Source organism: Desmodus rotundus, chromosome 5, assembly GCF_022682495.2.
Source record: "Desmodus rotundus isolate HL8 chromosome 5, HLdesRot8A.1, whole genome shotgun sequence".
NCBI lineage: Eukaryota > Metazoa > Chordata > Mammalia > Chiroptera > Phyllostomidae > Desmodus > Desmodus rotundus.
In genome coordinates this window covers 9,033,259-9,053,010 of record NC_071391.1, presented here as the reverse complement: position 1 = coordinate 9,053,010, position 19,752 = coordinate 9,033,259, and the positions used below count along the sequence as shown (strand labels likewise).

General features: G+C 41.8%; 2 protein-coding genes across 2 annotated transcripts; both read left to right on the top strand.

Annotated features, from left to right (window-relative positions):
• Positions 1 to 941: 941 nt before the first annotated feature.
• OR5A1 (olfactory receptor family 5 subfamily A member 1) lies at positions 942 to 4,600 on the top strand. The gene has a single exon (XM_053925741.2). The coding sequence runs from the start codon at positions 1,631 to 1,633 to the stop codon at positions 2,576 to 2,578; it is 948 nt and encodes a 315-aa protein (XP_053781716.1). The 5' UTR covers positions 942 to 1,630; the 3' UTR covers positions 2,579 to 4,600.
• Positions 4,601 to 10,781: 6,181 nt separating this feature from the next.
• On the top strand, positions 10,782 to 17,126 carry OR4D6 (olfactory receptor family 4 subfamily D member 6). Its single transcript, XM_024574343.4, has 2 exons — positions 10,782 to 10,884; positions 15,464 to 17,126. Exon 2 carries the CDS (start codon positions 15,488 to 15,490, stop codon positions 16,430 to 16,432), a length of 945 nt encoding a protein of 314 aa, XP_024430111.2. The 5' UTR covers positions 10,782 to 10,884; positions 15,464 to 15,487; the 3' UTR covers positions 16,433 to 17,126.
• The last annotated feature ends 2,626 nt before the right edge of the window (positions 17,127 to 19,752 follow it).

The window sequence follows — 19,752 nt, the reverse complement described above, 5'->3', positions numbered from 1 at the left end:
TTTTTCATCTGTTTTTCGAATAGATTCAACCAAGTCTGTGAGCATATTGATAACCAGTGCTTTGAACTGTGCATCCGATAGGTTGGCTATCTCTTCCTCGCTTAGTTGTATTTTTTCTGGAGCTTTGAAGTGTTCTGTCATTTGGGTCATTTTTTTTGTTTGTCTGTCTGTCTTGGCGTCTGTTACTTTAAGGGGTGGAGCCTTAGGTGTTCACCGGGGCGGGGTAATGCTGGTCGCTGTGCTGTGACGCTGTACGTGGGGGAGGGGCCAAGTGGGAGCAATGGCGCCCGCCTCACTCTCCTCCGGCTTTCAATCTTTCACTCCGCTAACCACCATCAAACTGGGCCCCTCTGGTGCTGGTTCCCGAGTGGGTGGGCCTGTGCACACTCTAGGCCCCTGTGGGTCTCTCCAACAACCTCTCCTGTGAGGCTGGGAGTCTCTCCTGCTGCCGCCCCAACCCCCACGGGCGTTTTCAATGAGAGGTTTAAGGCTTTATTTCCCCGAGCTGGAGCCCTGGGTTACCCGGTCTGCTTCGTTCCCCGCCGTTCCTCCGGTTTATCTGTGGGCAAATGTGGGGCCGCGGGGTGCTACCCACTGCTCTGCCTGCCCCGTTCTCCGCCACTCTGAGTCCGGCCCTCTGGGTTTATCTGTGCAAATGTGGGGCCGCAGGGTCTGCTAGTGCTCAGACTGCCTGCGCCATTTGTCCCACACTCCGCCAGTCTCAGTCCCGCCACAGCCACTCGAGTCCTCTCCACCCCGGTGCCCGTCTCCGCCCCTCCTACCAGTCTGGATGAATGTTTATTTTCTATTTCCTTGGTGTTGGTCCCCCTTGCTGTTCGATTCTCTGTCAGTTCTGGTTGTGCGAGGAGGCGCAGTGTGTCTACCTACGCCGCCATCTTGGTTCTCCTTGAGTCAATATTCTTAACAATTAAATAGCTAAGAGAGCTCACACTGAAGACGAATTTGAAACCAGAACTACATTCGTATATCCAGATTTAGTATTTGACAACTAAGAGCATTTTATACATGTCTGGCCTAATTCTTTAGAATAAAAACATTCTAAATGTCTGATGGTTTCATAACTACCTAGCTGAACCTGGTCTCTCTGCTGGTTTCTCTATTTCGATACTAAAATTCAAAAAAAAAGTGAGATGAATAGATATTTCAGGGCATGAGTGACACAAAAAACTGTCCTAATAAACACTTTCACGGAGGATTTAGGATGTGTCACACACTTTACGTACTTTGCCTTATTTAATCCTTAACACAAATGTGTGCAGTAAGTACTGTCACCCATTTTAAGGTAAGAAAATGCAAGCCTAGGGGTGTTAAATATCTCACCCGAAGTAACACAACCACTAAATGGTGGAGGCAGGAACTGATCACAGGGAGTCTGAATCCAAAGTTTACGCACCTATCAACCGCCTACACTATACGAAAAGGCAAATATTTAAGACAAAGACTACAGTCACCTTCTGAGAGAAGGGCAGTGTTTGCACAAAGTTGTAACTCTCTGTAATACTCTGCACTCCCTCCCACGCATTTTGTAATTATTTGTTGACATCACCTATAAAGTGGATTATCATTATTGTCCCAGATCTGCATCTCATCCTTGTGATTCACAGGAGACATGTCCACAACTAAGGCCTGGAACAGCTCTTCAGTGACCACATTCATTCTCCTGGGATTTGCAGACCACCCAGAGCTCCAGGTCCTCCTCTTTGTCACCTTCCTGGGTGTCTATCTTGTGACCCTGACCTGGAACTTGGCCCTCATCTTTCTGATCAGAGGTGACACCCATCTGCACACACCCATGTACTTCTTCCTCAGCAACTTGTCTTTCATTGACATCTGCTACTCTTCTACTGTGGCTCCCAAGATGCTCGCAGACTTTTTCCAAGAGCTGAAGCCCATATCATTCTTGGGCTGTGCTGCTCAGTTTTTTTTCTTTGTCGGTATGGGTCTAACTGAGTGCTTCCTCCTGAGTGCTATGGCATATGACCGATATGTAGCCATCTCCAGGCCCCTGCTCTACACCGCCATCATGTCCCAGGGCCTCTGTACACGCATGGTGGTTGGGGCATACATCGGTGGCTTCCTGAGCTCCCTGATCCAGGCCAGCTCTATATTTCAGCTCCATTTCTGTGGACCCAACATCATCAACCATTTCTTCTGTGACCTTCCACCCATCCTGGCACTTTCTTGCTCTGACATCTTCCTCAGTCAGCTGGTGAATTTCCTCGTGGTGGTCACTGTGGGGGGAACATCATTCCTCATCCTCCTCCTCTCCTACAGTTACATAGTGGCTGCTGTCTTGAAGATCCACTCAGGTGAAGGCCGAAGGAAAGCCTTCAACACATGCGCCTCGCACCTGACGGTGGTGACTCTGTTGTTTGGAACAGCCCTTTTCATGTACCTGCGACCCAGCTCCCGCTATGCACTTGGCAGGGACAAGGTGGTGTCTGTGTTCTATTCACTGGTGATCCCCATGCTGAACCCTCTCATCTACAGTTTGAGGAACAAAGAGATCAAAGATGCCTTGTGGAAGGTGTTGGAAAAGAAGAAAGTGTTTTCTTAGTTCATGATCGAAAACATATTTCTCCAAACCACTGTAGCTGTAAGTGATCCACCTCCAACTCTGGCTTAGGCAACGGGGATATATTGTGTGCATATTTGAAAATGGGGTTCCTCCCTGTTGATTCCTCACATTCTTTTTCATGGTCATGTGTCCACTGACCCCACCATGGACAGTCATAAGGGAAAAGAGACTATTTCAAAAAAAAAATCTTTTCAAGGTAGCTTATTCTCACAATTGGTATTACAACAACCACCTTTTATTGGGTGCTTAATATGTACCAAGCACAAAAGTCGTTTAATTAAATGCTCGTTGCAGTGCTACAATGCACATAGCATTACCCTTGTGTTACAGATGAGGAAATGAGGTCCCCACAAGGAACACTGACTTGCCAGGGTCACACAGGAAGTAAGGGGCAGAACCCCTATTCAGACCCAGGTCTTCTGGACTCCAGAGCCCTGCTCTGCCCAAACACAGCCTTCTGCATTTAACAACAAACAGCCCTGTATGTGCAGAACTCTTATTACTTGCATCTGGCAGAGTTCAAAAAGATACACTATGTACATAGTTGAGCTGAATTACAAAGCAAGATGCCAGCTCCACTAAACACTCTCTCCAAGATGTCCTTGTTGGACTCCCATGAGGACTACTCAATAATTTGCCAGGCAAACACTGAAGGACATTGCCCTTTGCTGCCATTTCTATCTCAGCTACATAAGAGCCTGGAAAATTTGAGTCCAACGGTATCACCTCAATATTCTTCTTTTACTAACCACAGTCACCTAAACTACCTACTCGGTCTGAATCTCCTTGATTTCAACCACATCACTCCTTCACCAGTTCAGCACCTGACACCATTTCTCAGCTCCATCTCCCTTTTATCAGCACAGCCTGAGTTCCTCTTGCTCTCGTCTACCTGAACCCGATGCTCCTAGAAAGCCTTTGTTTCTGTACCTGAGTGGATTAGCCCTGCAGCCCCACATTCACTACTATTTGCCATCATCTCAGGGAGGTATACCCCAGGCTCTCACCTCCAAGTCACCACTCCTTCACAGTGGGCACTTGCAGTGGGTTGTCCAGCATCATTGCTGCTGGTGCATCCCTCTCTCGTTCCTTTGTGGCTCTGTCCTCCCCCCAGCACATTCACTCTCTCATTAGCGTAGGTCTGTTGGATACGCAGGAGTGAAGCTCCCCTGAGGCTTCTTCAGCCTCCTTCTTTCTAACTAGAGATAAAAGAAAAAAGGGACCACTGTTTCACAAGTCCACTCTTTACAGGAAAAAAAAAAAACTCTGTAAAAATTAGCTTTACCCTCTCATTCAGAAATCTACCTCTGAAATTTAGCTCTTTCCCCTTAGAAATTAGAAGCTGACTTAATCTGGTTAAAGTATAAAGTGATCTTATACAATATTTGCAAACTCAATTTTACCAGAAACACTTTCTAGAACATATGTAAATAAAGTTTTAAAGCAAAGAGAAAAAGTTTTCCACTGTGCCTTCACTGGTGTGCTCAGTTGACTGGAGCATTGTTCCACAAAGCAAAGGTCACCAGTTCGATTCCTGGTGAAGGCACATGCCTAGGTTGCAGGTTCAATCCCTGGTTGGGGCAACCAATCAATGTTTCTCACATCAAAATTTCTCTCCCTCTTTTTTTCCTTTCCTTCCCCTCCCTCTAAAAATAAATATATTTTTTAAAGTTTTCCATTTATTTATGTTTACTCTTTCTAGTTTAAAACTATTTAAGGATGACTTCAAATATGCAGGCATTACACAAAATAAAACAAGTTGTAAATAAGTGAAGTTTTGTGTTCTTTATATGGTCATTAGAAAATACAGGTAAATATACATGTATCCTTGGAATAGAAAAGATCTTTGTAAACTTAATGCTAAAAGCAAAACCATAAAGAAAAAAAAGAACAGGTCTGATTACAATAGTGTTAAAATCCGTATGGCAAACAAAATATTAAAAAATTAAAGGACAAATGTTTAACCCAGGAAAATATGCATGTGACATCTGGGAAACTATGTTTATGAAGCAAATGAATTAAAATTTGTATATTCACATTAAATTAAAATCTATATTAAATATATTTTAACTTCATTTTAATTTAGATTCATTTTACATTTATGTATAAAATTTTAACGGTATGTTTAACTGGGAAGGTACTTTTTTTTGGGGGGGGGAAGGTACTTTTTAATGAATCTATCATCCTCTATTGATTTTATACACATGAGGTTCCTCCACAGAAAAGATATCCTCCATTTCTGCCCTAAATAGTGTTACGTAAGTGCACATTTTCCTGGACTTGCATGTCTATTCCCTTCAGGAAGCACAGAGAGTCCCAAACAACATGGATGCAGACAGGCCCACTCTAAGACACATCATAATTAAAATGCCGAACGTTAAAGATAAAGAGAGATTCTTAAGAGCAACAAGAAAAAAGCAGTTATGTACCTACAGTGGAGTTCCCATAAGACTATAAACTGATTTCTCAAAAGAAATTTTGCAAGCTAGAAGGGATTGGCAAGAAATATCCAAAGTCATGAAAAGCAGGGACCTACAGCCAAGGTTACTGTATCCAGCAAAGCTATCATTTAGAATCAAAGGGCAGAAAACTTCCCAGACAAGAAAAAACTAAAGGAGTTCATCATCACCAAATCATTATTATATGAAATGTTAAAGGGACTTATTTAAGAAAAAGAAGATCAAAACTATGAACAATAAAATGGCAAAAAATACACATCTATCAACAATTGACTGTAAAAAACAAACTAAGCAAACAAGAAGAACAGAGACAGAATCATGGGTACAGAGAGGGTTTTGATGGTTTCCAGATGGGAGGGGGTTATGGAGGAATCGGTGGAAGTGGTAAGGGGATTAAGAAGTACAAATAGGTTGTAACAGAATAGCCATGGGGGTGTAAAGTACAGTATATAAAGTGGAGTAGCCAAAGAACTTACACACATGACCCATGGACATGAACAATGGTGTGGGAATGGCCTGAGGGAGTGGGGGGTACTAGGTGGAGGAGAGTGAAGGGGGAAAATTCAGGACAATTGTAATAGCACAATCAATAAAATATAATTTTAGACTTCCTGACAAGGTGGAGGCGTAGATAGACACACTGTGCCTCCTTGCACAACCAAAGAAGGACCACAACAATTTAAAAACAAAAAACAACCAGAACTGACAGAAAATCAAACTGTATGGAAGTCCAACAAGCAAGGAGTTAAAGAAGAAACATTGATCCAGACCTGTAGGAGGGGAGGAGATGGGCAGCTGGGCACAGAGGACTCCCGGCAAGGCGACAGCTAGTGGAGCAAGCAGTCCCACATTCATGTGCAGATAAACTAGGAGAAACAACTGGGGAGTAAGACAGAACACACACCCAGGGCTTCGGTGTGGGGAAATAAAGCCTCAAACCTCTGACTGAAAACACCTGTGGGGGTTGAGGCGGCAGCAGGAGAAACTCCCAGCCTCACAAGAGAGTTCCTTGGAGAGACCCACAGGGTCCTAGAACGCACACAAACCTACCCACCTGGGAATCAGCACCAGAAGGGCCCAATTTAATTGTGGGTAGTGAAGGAAGTAACTGAAAATCGACAGAGCTGAGCAAGCGCCATTGTTCCCTCTCAGACCCCTCCCGCACATACAGCGTCACAAGGCAGCGACATGGGTTGCCCCACCCCGGTGAACACGTAAGACTCTGCCCCCTTTATGTAACAGGTGTGCCAAGACAAAAAAAAAAATGGCCCAAATGAAAGAACAGATCAAAGCTTCAGAAATAATACAACTAAGTGACGAAGAGATAGCTAACCTAACAGATGCACATTTCAAAACACTGGTAATCAGGAAGCTCACAGAATTGGTCGAATATGGTCTCGAATTCGATGAAAAAATGAAGGCTATGCTAAGTGAAATAAAGGAAAATGTACAGGGAACCAACAGTGACAGGAAGGAAACTGGGACTCAAATCAACGGTGTGGACCAGAAGAAAGAAAGAAACGTTCAACCAGAAAAGAATGAAGAAACAAGAATTCGGAAAAATGAGGAGAATCTTAGCAACCTCCAGGACAACTTTAAACATTCCAACATTCAAATCATAGGGGTGCTAGGAGAAGAGGAAGAAAACTTATTTGAACAAATAATGAAGAAGAACTTCCCCAATCTGGCAAAAGAAATAGACTTCCAGGAAGTCCAGGAAGCTCAGAGAGTCCCAAAGAAGTTGGACCTAAGGAGAAATATACCAAGGCACATCATAATTACATTACCCAAGATTAAAGATAAGGAGGGAATCTTAAAAGCAGCAAGAGAAAAGGAGACAGTTACCTACAAAGGAGTTCCCATAAGACTATCAGCCGATTACTCAAAAGAAACCTTGCAGGCAAGAAGGGAATGGAGAGAAGTATTCCAAGTCATGAAAGGCAAGGGCCTACATCCAAGATTACTGTATTCAGCAAAGCTATCATTTAGAATGGAAGGGAAGACAAAGTGCTTCTCAGATAAGGTCAAGTTAAAGGAGTTCATCATCACCAAGCCCTTATTATATGAAATGTTAAAGGGATTTATCTAAGAAAAAGAAGATAACAAATATGAACAATAAACTGACAGCAAACTCACAGTTATTAACAACCACACCTAAAACAAAAACAAAAGCAAACTAAGCAAACAACTAGAACAGGAACAGAACTACAAAAATGGAGATCACATGGAGGGTTATCAACAGGAGAGTGGGAGGGAGAGAGAGGAGGAAAGGTACAGAGAATAAGTAGCATAAATGGTAGGTAGAAAATAAATGGGGGGAGGGTAAAAATAGTATAGGAAATGTAGAAGCCAAAGAACTTATATGTATGACCCATGGACATGAACTATAGGGGGGGAATGTGGGAGGGAGGGGGTGGGCAGGATGGAGTGGAGTGAAGGGGGGAAATGGGACAACCGTAATAGCATAATCAATAAAATATATTTAAAATATATATACATAATTTTTAAAAATAAGTATATGTTTTCAATAAAACAAAACCAAAATATACCAGGAAAAGAATGCGCACTTTGTGCTGCTTCCCCTGAGGGAGAGGCTGCAATGTGCGGCGTGAAGAGGGTAAGGGCCCCTGATGCTGGGACTGCAGTGCAAAGTGTCCCTCTGCATGTGAGTGTTAGCACCTATCACCTCATCTGCAAATGGGTCCCTTAGAGGATTTAATATATTAACATCGGCAAAATGTCCGGCACACACTTGGCAAACAAGAGCAACTCAGTGAATGTGAGGCTCTCTGTGCTGCCAGGTTATCTGTGAAAGGGCAGGAGGAGGTGCAGAGGGCAGAATCTAAGATGATCAAGCGTCTACCCCGTGCCCTGTATCCCAGACACTCCCGTGTGTCTCCTTCACAGACCACACAGGAGAACCCCAAACTAGAGCAGCCCTGGGGAGTCTCGGGGCCTGACTACTGGGATGTCGATGATCTCTGCCTCTAGGAAATTTAAATGAGGAGGATGTATCCTTTACACCTAGAGAGTAAATAACTTATGAATTTGGATTTTGCAAATCCTTCCTTCACAGACACACTTGAGCAGGAAATGAGGCGATTCTTTGACAAAGCTGTGGAAAACCATCTCTAACCATCTGTAAATGCACTGCTAACCATGGACATTGAACACCCCTTCTCCACTGACCAAAGCAACAGACGCTCACAGGCACTGGAAACGAGTTTCTTAGAGATTACACTCCCCCAGTCTCGTTTTATCTCCTCATTTCAAGTGTCTGCCCACAAATACACACTTCCAGTTTATCCTCCCAGTCTCATTAGGCAGCAACTTGCAGACTGAAAGGAGCTACATGTGCCTGATCAGACTGCATTCAGAGCAGAATAAAACAAAATATATAGTAGTTAAAGAACAGACTGGCGGCAGAGGGTGCAGTCAGAATTTTCTCTGTGTTTGTACCATCCAGTCTAATTTAAGATCCCTGGGGACATAAGGCTCCACCAGGTGACAAGAGCTTTTTTTTTTTTTAGCATTTCTCCTCCATGCATTCCTGTAGTCTCTCTGCCTTTCTATAAATTTAACCCACATTCTTCCCTTTCTCTTCTGCTCTTCTGATGGGTATCCTAACCAATGTTTCAAGTTTTGCTTCCAAGAAGAGAAATTAGAAAAAGAAAAAGTTCCTCAGGAGATTTCTCACTCTCAACCCCTACCCAAAGAATTAGGAAGTGACAGACATTCTAGACATGAGGGAGGTCCCTGACCTCCAAAAGTTTCCCCAATTTGTGTGCTGATGCCTGGAATTCCACCATCTGAAACTCACCCGCTAGTTTAAAGCTGTCCTTTTAAAATGCCAAACATTCCCTTTTAAAAGAGGTTACTCTTTAAATTTCATAGTCATTCGAACAGCAAGGATCTAGAAAGTGAGAGGCTTAAGGAAGAGAACACCAGGACAAGTTCCAGACCAGAAGAGGGCGCTCTCACAGACAAGCTGCAGGAGCCTCACAGTCTGACTGGGGTCTGTTTACATAACCTTGACATAAATCTGTACCATCCCACTTTCACAGCAAAGACACCTGCCAAACCAAACTGGCAACCCAAATGGCCAAGCCCACAAATATTAAGACATTTGAAACTGGCAAGAGCTGATTCCGTGATGTAATATGTGTACAACATTCTGGGTCTTGCACACCAATAAAATATTATCTGTTTTATTGGTTTTAGTATCATTGTCCAATTGAAGGATCATTCCCAAGACACTCCCCACAATTCCCCCACAATATACATAAAGAAATTAACACTGACCAAGGGCCTGCTATTCACAGAGCATCTTGCCAGACGCTTCACGGTTGCTGTTTGACACAATCAGCACAAAGATATTTCTCAGGTGATCAAGGTTCAAATCCCAGCCCCAAAAGTTGCCAACTCTGACAATTTGTGGATGTCACTTAATGGTCTCACATCCTCATTCTCTAAATCTACCAAGGGGACACTACTCCTTTAAAGTTGATTGACATTTAATCTTCATATCTATTCTACAAAATAGGTGTGGGGATTAAATTATATACATATAAGTAATTTCTTGAATTTACAGCTCAAGGAAAGAATCCACTCTTCTAAGCTTAGGGGATCTCTACACCTTTCACAGTAACAGTTCAGGGATTTCAATTATATCAAAAATCCCTGATGATAAATCATTTCGATTTGCTTCTAAAGTAACATTCAGTGCAGCGTATCCCTGCTCTTTTTCTTTTGGAGTCAACTTATCTAGTAGAAAATGGAATTTATGGTGCTAAGAAATCTTACCCTTCAACTCTGAATGTTCTTTTCAGGGCTGGCCTCTAAATTGAATTTTTAAGGACAAAATAAAAGAATGACGACATAATCTCTTGACTGACTTTTCAGCCACTTGATCATGCAAATAGTCAAACACACCAGTGAGAAGACAGAGGCTACAAAATGAATTTTTTAAGACCCAACTATATGTTTAGGAAACATATAGTTTTTATAGAACAAGAAACCCACTTTACATATAAAAACACACAGCAATTAAAAGTAATGCAATGAAGAAGGATAAACCAAAAGAAAGCTGGAATGGATATATTAATTTGAGATAAAGCAGACTTCAGACCAAAGAAGATTATCAGAGATGAAGGTAGGGTCTTTATAATGATAATAATAAAAAGGTCAATTCTCTGAGAAAACATAACAATCCTTAATGTGTGTGCACGTAGCAACAGAGCGTCAAAATAAGCAAAGCAAAAACTGATAGAAATGGGAGAAATAGACAAATTCACTATTATGATTGGAGCCTGTGACACCCCTCAGTCAGTGACTGACGATCCACTAGGCAGAAAATCGGGAACGATGCAGTTGAATTGAATAACAACATTAATCAACTGGATCTAATTGATATTTATATTTTATCCAACCACAGCAGAATGCACACTCTTCTCCAGTTCACACGGAATGTTCACCAACATATACCACATTCTGGGCCATAAAACACACCTTCACAAATACACAAAGTATGCTCTCAGACCGCAGTGGAACAGAAAGCAGTTATCAAAAGATAGATGGGAAATCCCAATATTTACACATGTTGCTTAGCAACTTCTTTATAACTCCCATGGCACCTGCAACTGCCATCTTCCTATTTGAAAATTATTTTTCCTACAAATAGCTGACAAATTCCCCATGCTGATTATTACATTATTAGACTTCCACTCAGTGTCTCAGAGAGCAGTGTGGACAGTGCCCGTGTCTGGGAGAGGAAGAACAGAGCCGTGAAGATGGGGAGCCCTGCGGGCTGGCCTTTCTAACCCAAAGGTAGGTGGGGCAGCCTGAAGACACAACTTCAGGCTGCTTTAGATTAGCACACGTATATTATATACTTCCCATAGTGTTCAGTCTTCAGTCCCTGGAAGGTAAAATATCCATGTGCAAGACTTGTTAACGTGTCATTTAGAACTGAAAGCCTTAAGTTGATTAAAAACTCCTGCCTTTCGTGTAAAATGTCAGGCTTGTGAAGACACATTCAAGTTAGAAGGTGAATTTTATTGTATTCAAGCTCATTCCATAAACTTTACCTGAGAACCTACAATGTGTAATACAATAATTGGCACCGCCCCTTTCTTTAAAAATAATATCAAAAGCTAGCAGGAGCAGGCAGAGAAACACACTTGTATAAATGACATTAGCATTAAGATGGTATTAATACCTTACATTTTGATAATGCTTTGAAGTTTGCAATGTGCTCACATATGAGTTGTTGTTGAATTGTCGACAAAAGTGGAAGAGGGGGCAAAAGGAGGAAGTTTAGGGTGAGGCTAGAGTTGGAATAAAAGAGAAGAGGTACTTTGTTGGGTAAATGCCGCAAATCAGGCACTGGTCAGCCATTCATTCATTCATCATTCATCTTTTTGAAAAGAATTATCGAGTAACTGACATGTGCTGGATAGGAGCTGTATATACAATCTTGACCAAACAAAATCCCTGCCTTTAAGGGGTTTACATTTGGAGGAAGGAGCAGAAACAAATAGACACATAATGACAGGCGGTAAAAAATGCTAGGCCATAACAAGTAACTCCTCACTGCAAAGACAGCCTTATGCTCCCCATTCCATGGAAGAAGATTCTGGAGTGCCTAAGGGTTAAGCTGCTCGGGGTCACATAGTCAAACTTTAAAACACTTGAACCTGAATTCAAAGACTGTGTTCTTTTGAATAAGCTGTTTCTAGGATCCAAAATGGAACCCTTAAGTCTCAAGAGAAAAGGGCCACCATCTGGGCCTGACCTGACATTGTGCCTCAGAGTCTGAAACCACTAAGGTGATTGGCCAGAGGAGAAAGGAGAATCATATGAATTTAAAAGAGAAACCAAGAGTAAGTAGCTTGCATCTCCAGAGATCTGACTTGTCTGGTCCCCGTTCTCCACTGGATGCCTTAATTATCAGTTAAAATTAGAAAATTAACATCATATGACCCAGTAAATCTATGTCTGGGCTTTGAGATGCAAACAAAAACACATTTACAAAATGTGGAGTGCAGCATCACCTGAAAACAGTGATTAGGACCCAACAAGGCAACTTGGAGAGGGCCCCGGCTAAATTTTGTGGCCCCCACCTCCCGCACAGCCTGCACCTTCTGCAAGCCTAACTGCTGATGCCACCCCTCACCCCTAGTTTCCACATTCCTTTTCAAGCCCTGTCCCCCAAGACTGCTGTGCTCCCCGGCTAGTGCCCCATTCTGACTGAGTCTTCCTCATCAATGCCTATCCTCCACCTTCCGGATTGCCACACACCTATGAGAACCAGGCTCTACCCTAGTAACCAATGTGTTTCCCATCACACTCCACACAGGAGCAGGGAGACCTGACAGCAACAGCAACTCAACACGCACAATAAAGCAAGAAAATGCAAGTAAGAAACTGTTTAGAGACTACAGTGGAAAAAAATGCAGAGTAGGAAATGAAGCCTCATGTACGTTTTTAAGTGGAGGGAAGGCAAAAGGAAGAAAAATGTCCCAGTCCGTAAAATGACTGGTACACAAAAATGTCCCAGGCATTGTCTAAGAGGAAGACACTTGGGTCTAGAACAAATGCTTTCCTCAGGGTCTGAAATGGGGGGAACTGAATGAATCCTGTCCTCAATACGGTCATAAGGTGGGCTTTTCTTTGTGGACATCCTGGATAAAAGGCAACAACACAACTCCAAATTTAGTATAGCATTTACAAAGCTTTCTGCGATTTGCCAAGTGGCAGTAAAAAACTCTTGAGTTTCACTTCTAGGACTGAATGCCGGGACAGTGAAGTATTGGGACCTATTTTTAAAAAAAACAGAAACAAAACAAAACAAAAGAAAACTTACACAGGAAATTCACTTCTCACAAAAATTAAATGATTTTACCTATGAGAAAATCAAAGATCTAGGAAAATCAACAAAGATTTTTATTTATGTAAGAAGCTCTCTGTATGTCTTAACCACTCAAATTAAATCATAAAATACACCCAATTGTAACAGAACTGGAAAAAGAAACAGTAACAAATAAGTTGTTTGTAGGGTGATTTATTATGCTTTTATTTCAGAAAAAAAAAAGTGCTCTATTTTTTTCATCTAGTCTACTCTCTTCTTTCCTATCCTGTTATCTTCAGATCTAATTCCATTGCTTCAAATACCAGGACTGTATCGTTACTTTCTGTTGTTGAACTGAATTTCAGTCACATTAACTACCTGAATTTTGAAAAATTATCTGAAATATGAGAGTCCTTAAACATATAGATGTCCAATTAAAAAGAGTTTTTTCCTCTGATGGCCACATACTTGATCTGGAAAAAACCTAGTTTGCTATAGTACAGAAATAATAGAAATTCCATGGAATTTGAGTCCATAATCCTGGTTAAAATTCTCTGTCTTCCTGTGAGTTCAACTATGTTAGATTCTGCTTACAGATGAGATCACGCAGCGTTAGTCTTTCTGCATCTGGCTTACTTCATTAGGCATAATGCCCTTCACCTGTAGAATGGTGATTCCCAGGGCCTGGGAGGAGAGCTGAATGAGGAGATGTTGGTCAAAGGACACCAAGTTTCAGTGAAGCAGGATGAGTAAAGGTGGCTCGAGCTGACCATACTGTATACTTGAAATTTGTTTAAAGAGTACGTCTTAATGTCCTCATAACAACAAAAAGATCACAAAACATGCTTGAAAAAAAATTTAATTCTCCATCTTTCACCAATTTATAGACTGATCCTGGAAAAATAAACATCCTTCTCTGTTCAGCACTGTAGAGAGGGGGGTTGAGTTAGTCACATCTGAGGTCCTGAAGCTTTAATGATCAGTTGGTCTGTGATCCTTCCCTGGCTCTGAACAATGATTGAAGCTCTGCATTCTACCTATAGTCCTGTGGGCCTGAGTGAGGTCTTCCTGTCTCAGAGTACAGGGAGGAGTACTTAGGAGGGCCTGATTTTCCTCTTCCTTTAAAGGAAAAGGTGAGGATTAAATAAGCAGACTACTTAATTAACTGTTTAAACCTTGTCTACCCACTGTAATTCTGATAAACCACCGTAAGCCACAGACTCTCTGATCTGGCAAGTGGAAACACTTCTTTAAAAAATTATTCACCAGACACTTGCCTTGAATGACAAGACAGATTTTATCCAAGTCTATTGCAATAGAGGAGAGAGATTAGTCTTAACTCCAAATACAACCAGGACAAATGAGAATTTATAGCCAAAGAATAGAGTGAGGGGTCAGTGAATGGAATCTAAGAGGAGACATCAAGAATAGAGAGCTTCTTCCTAAAAACAAAAAACAATAACAATAACAAACTAAGCAAACAACTGGAACAAGAACTGAATCACAGAAATGGAGATCACATGGAGGGTTCCCAGTGGGGAGGGGAAGGAGGGAGAATGGGAGAAAAGGTACAGGGAATGAGAAGCATAAATGGTAGGTACAAAATAAACAGGGGGAGGTTAAGAATAATATGGGAAATGGAGCAGTTAAAGAATGTATATGCATGACCCATGGACATGAACTAAGGTGGGGGAGTGATGGTGGGAGGGGGAGTACAGGCCTGAGGGGAATAGAGGGGAAAAAATTAGACAACTGTAATCGCATAATCAATACAATAGTTTTAAAAATAAAGAATAGAGGGATTCTTGCTAAAGACAAGCCAAGAACTTAGATCAAGGAGTTAGATATCAGGACTGGGGGATGAGGAATTTGATCAGATATCTAAGGTAGGGGCTTCCTGCCAAACTGACTTAGCAGAATTCTTGCTAAAACTTCACTCAACAAGGAAAGACAGGAAAGGCCAAGATCAAGTTCTAATAGAGAAGAGAGCTCAGAGGAGCCTAACAAAAATTTGGTCAAGAAAGGAGTCTTTGTCAAGTCAGAAAATTTATTTTGGTTCAATCCTTGATTTGACACTTATTAACTTTGCAGTTATGCAAATGTAGACATGTCATTAACTGCTCTAAGCTCCAGTTTCCCCCAAATAAAATGGAGATAATCATAACCACTCTACAACTCCGCAGAGACATTACAAGTATCAAAATCAAAATGAGCTGTTACAGGTGAAAACCTTTGGTGACACAGAAAGCTTTGCATTTTTCACATGTGAGGACGTTACTCTTACAGGACCTGAGACAAGCCACAGTCCAGTGACCATTGTCCTCTCATCTCCCTGTGGTCAGAGTAAGGGCATAGGAGTGTGACGGTTCTCCCCGCCAACCCACAGTACTTACCGTAGGAAAGAATAACCATGAGACAAAAGCATTTCCAGACCAGTTCTCTGAGTAGTCGCGATCATCTGGATGCTTGAAAGAGCTTCATAACAATGTATGATAAATGACGTTGCTGTCTCATGATACCATACTCCTAATCCTAACATATCTTCTCCCAACCTAGACCTGGAAGAAAGTGAGTCCCATCATGGGCCAGAGCAACCACACCCACGTGAGGGAATTTGTCTTCCTGGGACTCACTGGCTTCCGGGAGCTGGAGTTTTTCTTGTTTGTGTTCTTCCTTGCTGTATATGCAACAACCCTGCTGGGCAATGCCCTCATTGTTGTGACCATCACCTGTGACTCCCACCTCCACACTCCTATGTACTTTCTCCTAAGGAACAAATCAGTCCTAGACATCGTTTTTTCATCGGTCACCGTTCCCAAGTTCCTGGTAGACCTAATGTCAGAGAGCAACACCATCTCTTACAATGGCTGCATGGCGCAGATCTTTTTCTTCCACTTTGCTGGTGGGGCTGACATTTTCTTCCTCTCTGTGATGGCCTGTGACAGGTACCTTGCAATCGCTAAACCCTTGCATTACGTGACAATTATGAGGAGGGAGGTGTGGGTGGCTTTGGTGGCAGCTTCCTGGGTGGGTGGTGGTTTGCACTCAATTGTCCAGATAATTCTGATGCTTCCACTCCCCTTCTGTGGCCCCAACATCCTGGATGCCTTCTACTGTGATGTGCCCCAGGTGATTAAACTGGCCTGCACCGACACCTCCACTCTACAGCTTCTCATGATCTCTAACAATGGGCTGGTGACCTTGCTGTGGTTCCTCCTGCTGCTGGGGTCCTATACTGTCATTTTGGTGACACTCAGATCTTATTCTGGGGAGGGCCGGAAAAAGGCCTGCTCCACCTGCACCTCCCACATCCTGGTGGTGACTCTTCATTTTTTGCCTTCTGTCTACATCTACTGCCGGCCATTCACTACCTTGCCCATGGACACAGCTGTGTCCATCAATAACACCGTTATCACTCCCATGCTGAACCCCATGATCTATACCCTGAGAAACCAGGAGGTGAAGGCAGCCATGAAGAGACTGAAGAGGAGACTTGGACATTCTGAGGGTAGTAAACTGGGGTGAACGGCCAGACTGAGACTGGAAATCTAACTGATTTGGTTTTCTCAAACTCTTAGCCTAAGGGTAAGAGGCACTGAGCTCTTTCTCAAGTCATTTCTAAACATACTCATAGCCCTTCAGCTCTGGTAGAAGAAACAGGAGAACAAAAGGAAGAGGTGGAATGAGCAACATAACTACAGGCTATGGATTGGGAGACATATGGGGTACAAGACTGAAATCAATACCCTAAATGCTATTTTGGTAGGATCTGTGATTCTCCGACCAACACATTTTGCTTTGCTTTCACTGCCTGTAATATGGAAATAATTTGTCTACTAAGAAGGCTGTCGTGAGAATGAAACAGGATAAATGTTGAGAGGATGACAGTTGCAAGGGTGAGCACCGTCCTGGCAGTAATCAGGCACACAATCAATATTTCCTATCGCCTATCCCTCCATCCCTACACATGCTCATATACAGAATAGGGGAGCACTTATTTCATACGTGCTTTCTCTAGTGACAGTTCTGTGCAGTTCATTATTAAAATCACTTCTCGATGTTCTATTTCAAATACAGAATTTTCAGTATATTTCACCAATTAGTGAAAAGAGAAGGAATACTTCAATTTTTCTTAAGCCAGATATATACATGGACAAATCTCCATGTGGACCAAGTATTTCTTATTCTCAGGTCCATTCTACTTATTTTCCCACTGAAATTAATCTCAAAAGAACGCATGCAGTTTGGGGATGTGTCTGCACAAAATTCACAATGATAATTCATTTTATGTTAACCTGAACTTTCCTTTTCCTCTCTATCTCTTCTTTCCATTTCACCTCCAAGACTTTTATAATTGGAGCAAAACTGTAGTCTTTGTGTATGTATGCATAGACGGTTCAAGGCAAGTCACAGTGGTACCAAAAAGGCTGCCTAAGAAACAGCTTTCCATGTACTCAGGAATCATTTTGCATAACACCAGAGAAAAGAAACACATCCTCTGATCAGGGTCATTTAGGAATAGCCACAGGGTCTCTGTTGGAACCCACCTCTTGCGCATGGGAAGGATTCCAAGTGAGTAGACGTAAACACAGTGAATCTCCCTCCTTTCTCTATGTTCACCTTAAATTTACCTTTCAGCCTCAGTAGCCACTCAAAACTTAACTGAGGGAAATAAGGAAGTTCAGGAAATTGCAGCATACAGAACAATTTTTTCAAGATGTTAGGATGCATTAAATTTGGCCAAAAAGGTCGTAGTTGGTGACACATCTGTGACCTTCTCTGAGTCCTGCAAGGCAGAGACATTGGGCCAAGACTCCTAATCATATGCCAGTGCTTTTCAAATTTTTTGAAGTTACTGACCCTCAAGAATCTTCATTAGATATTTTTTCTAATTTTCCTAAAAATTTTTAGATATGTAGCACCTCCACAAGAAAATATAACACCAAAGATATAGCGTACATCCTTTCATGTACTGAGGCTCCATGAAGGGCCACACATCATTGTAATATCTAAGACTTTTTGACCCCAAAGGACCAATATTTGCACTCTTGGGCAAGTTGTCCACATTAAGAATGGATGATCATATAGTATTAGGTATTTATTTTGATATATTTCCTCAAAACTCAGAAAATCACAGAATAGATTTATAGCTTGTGGTGCCTTGCTAGAATTTTTAAAGCATAGAAAGGTGGGCAGCTTTGTGCTTATGTGTGTGTGTGTGTGTGTGTGGAGTTACATGCAGTAATGACTCATGTTTTATACTACTTATTAAGTTTTAAACTACTTAACTCCCTCTGGAATTCCAACACTATCATAAGAATGTACATTCTATTTCTACACTCACATTCAATAAAATTCCCTCTGCTAATTCTCATATTAGGCTTGGGCCTGAGAGACTGGAGCACATGGCAGGGACACCTGGATAAGCAGAAAGCCATAAAGACATGACTCCTGCATCTGCCTTTCCCAAGGTGACTACATCAGACTATAAAGCTTTTGCACATCAAAAAACAATTAACAAATAAAAAAACAACATACAGAATGGAAGAAAATATTTGCAAATTATGTATCCAATAAGGAATTAATATTCAAAATATATAAAGAACCCATACAACTTAATAGCAAAAAAACGAAAGTGAGCAGAGGAATGAATAGATATTTTTCTTTATTTTTTTCCTGGCTTATACACAACAGAAATTTATTTCACACAGTCTGGAGGGTGAGAGTCCAAGATGAGGGTGCCAGCATGCTCAGGTTCTGAAGAGAGCCCTTTCCTGGGTTACAGACTGCCATCTGCTCATTGAATCCTCACGTGGTGGAAAGAGGACGAGAGAGAGAGCCCCTCCTCTAAGGCCACTAATCTCATTCACGAGGGCTCCACCCTCATGACCTAATACCTGCAGAACTCCTACATCCTGACACTACTATATTTGGGATTAGGATTTCAACATACTAATTTTTTATTATGTATTGGTTTCAGTGTGCAGCTTAGTGATGAGACAATCATATACTCTACATACTTGATATGTCCAGTACCCCAACTGGCACCACACATAGTTATCACAATATTATTGACTATATTTCCTATGCTTTACTTCCTTCCCCTTGACATTTTTGTAACTACCAATTTGTGCTTCTTAGTTTCTTCATCTCTTTCGCCCAGTGCCCAAACCCCCCACCCATCTGGCAATCACCAGTTCTTTCTGTGTATCTATGAGTGTAGTTCAATTTTGTTTGTTCATTTATTTTGTTCTTTAGATTTCACATATAAGTGAAATGATATGGTATTTGTCTTTCTCTGACTGACTTATTTCACTGAGCATAATACTCTCTAGGTCCATCCATGCTATTGCAAATGATAAGATTTCATTAATTTTTATGGCCAAGTAATATTCCATAGAATATATGTGCTGTAGCTGTTGTATCCATTCCTCTATTGATGGGCACCTGGATTGCTTCTATAGCATGGCTATTGTAAATAATGCTGCAATGAACATAGGGATGCACATATTGTTTCAAATTAGTGTTTTGGGTTTCTTCAGACAAATCCCTAGAAATGGAATCACTGGGTCATAAGGCAGGTCCATTCTTAATCTTCTGAGAAAACTCCATACTGTTTTCCATAGTGGCTACAGCAGTCTGCATTCCCCCAACAGTGCACTAGGGTTCCTTTTTCTCCACGCCCTCACCAGAACTTGCAGTTTTATTGATAAGATGCATTCTGACGTGTGTGAGGTGGTATCACATTGTGGGTCTAATTTTCATCTCTCTGACGATTAGTGGCATTGAGCATTGTTTCATATGTCTATCAGCCTTCTATTTTCTTCTGGAGAAGTGTCTCTGAA

Bases quoted from the DNA above. Each gene is read 5' to 3' on its own strand.
- OR5A1 (XM_053925741.2), top strand. From the start codon at position 1,631: ATGTCCACAACTAAGGCCTGGAACAGCTCTTCAGTGACCACATTCATT.
- OR4D6 (XM_024574343.4), top strand. From the start codon at position 15,488: ATGGGCCAGAGCAACCACACCCACGTGAGGGAATTTGTCTTCCTGGGA.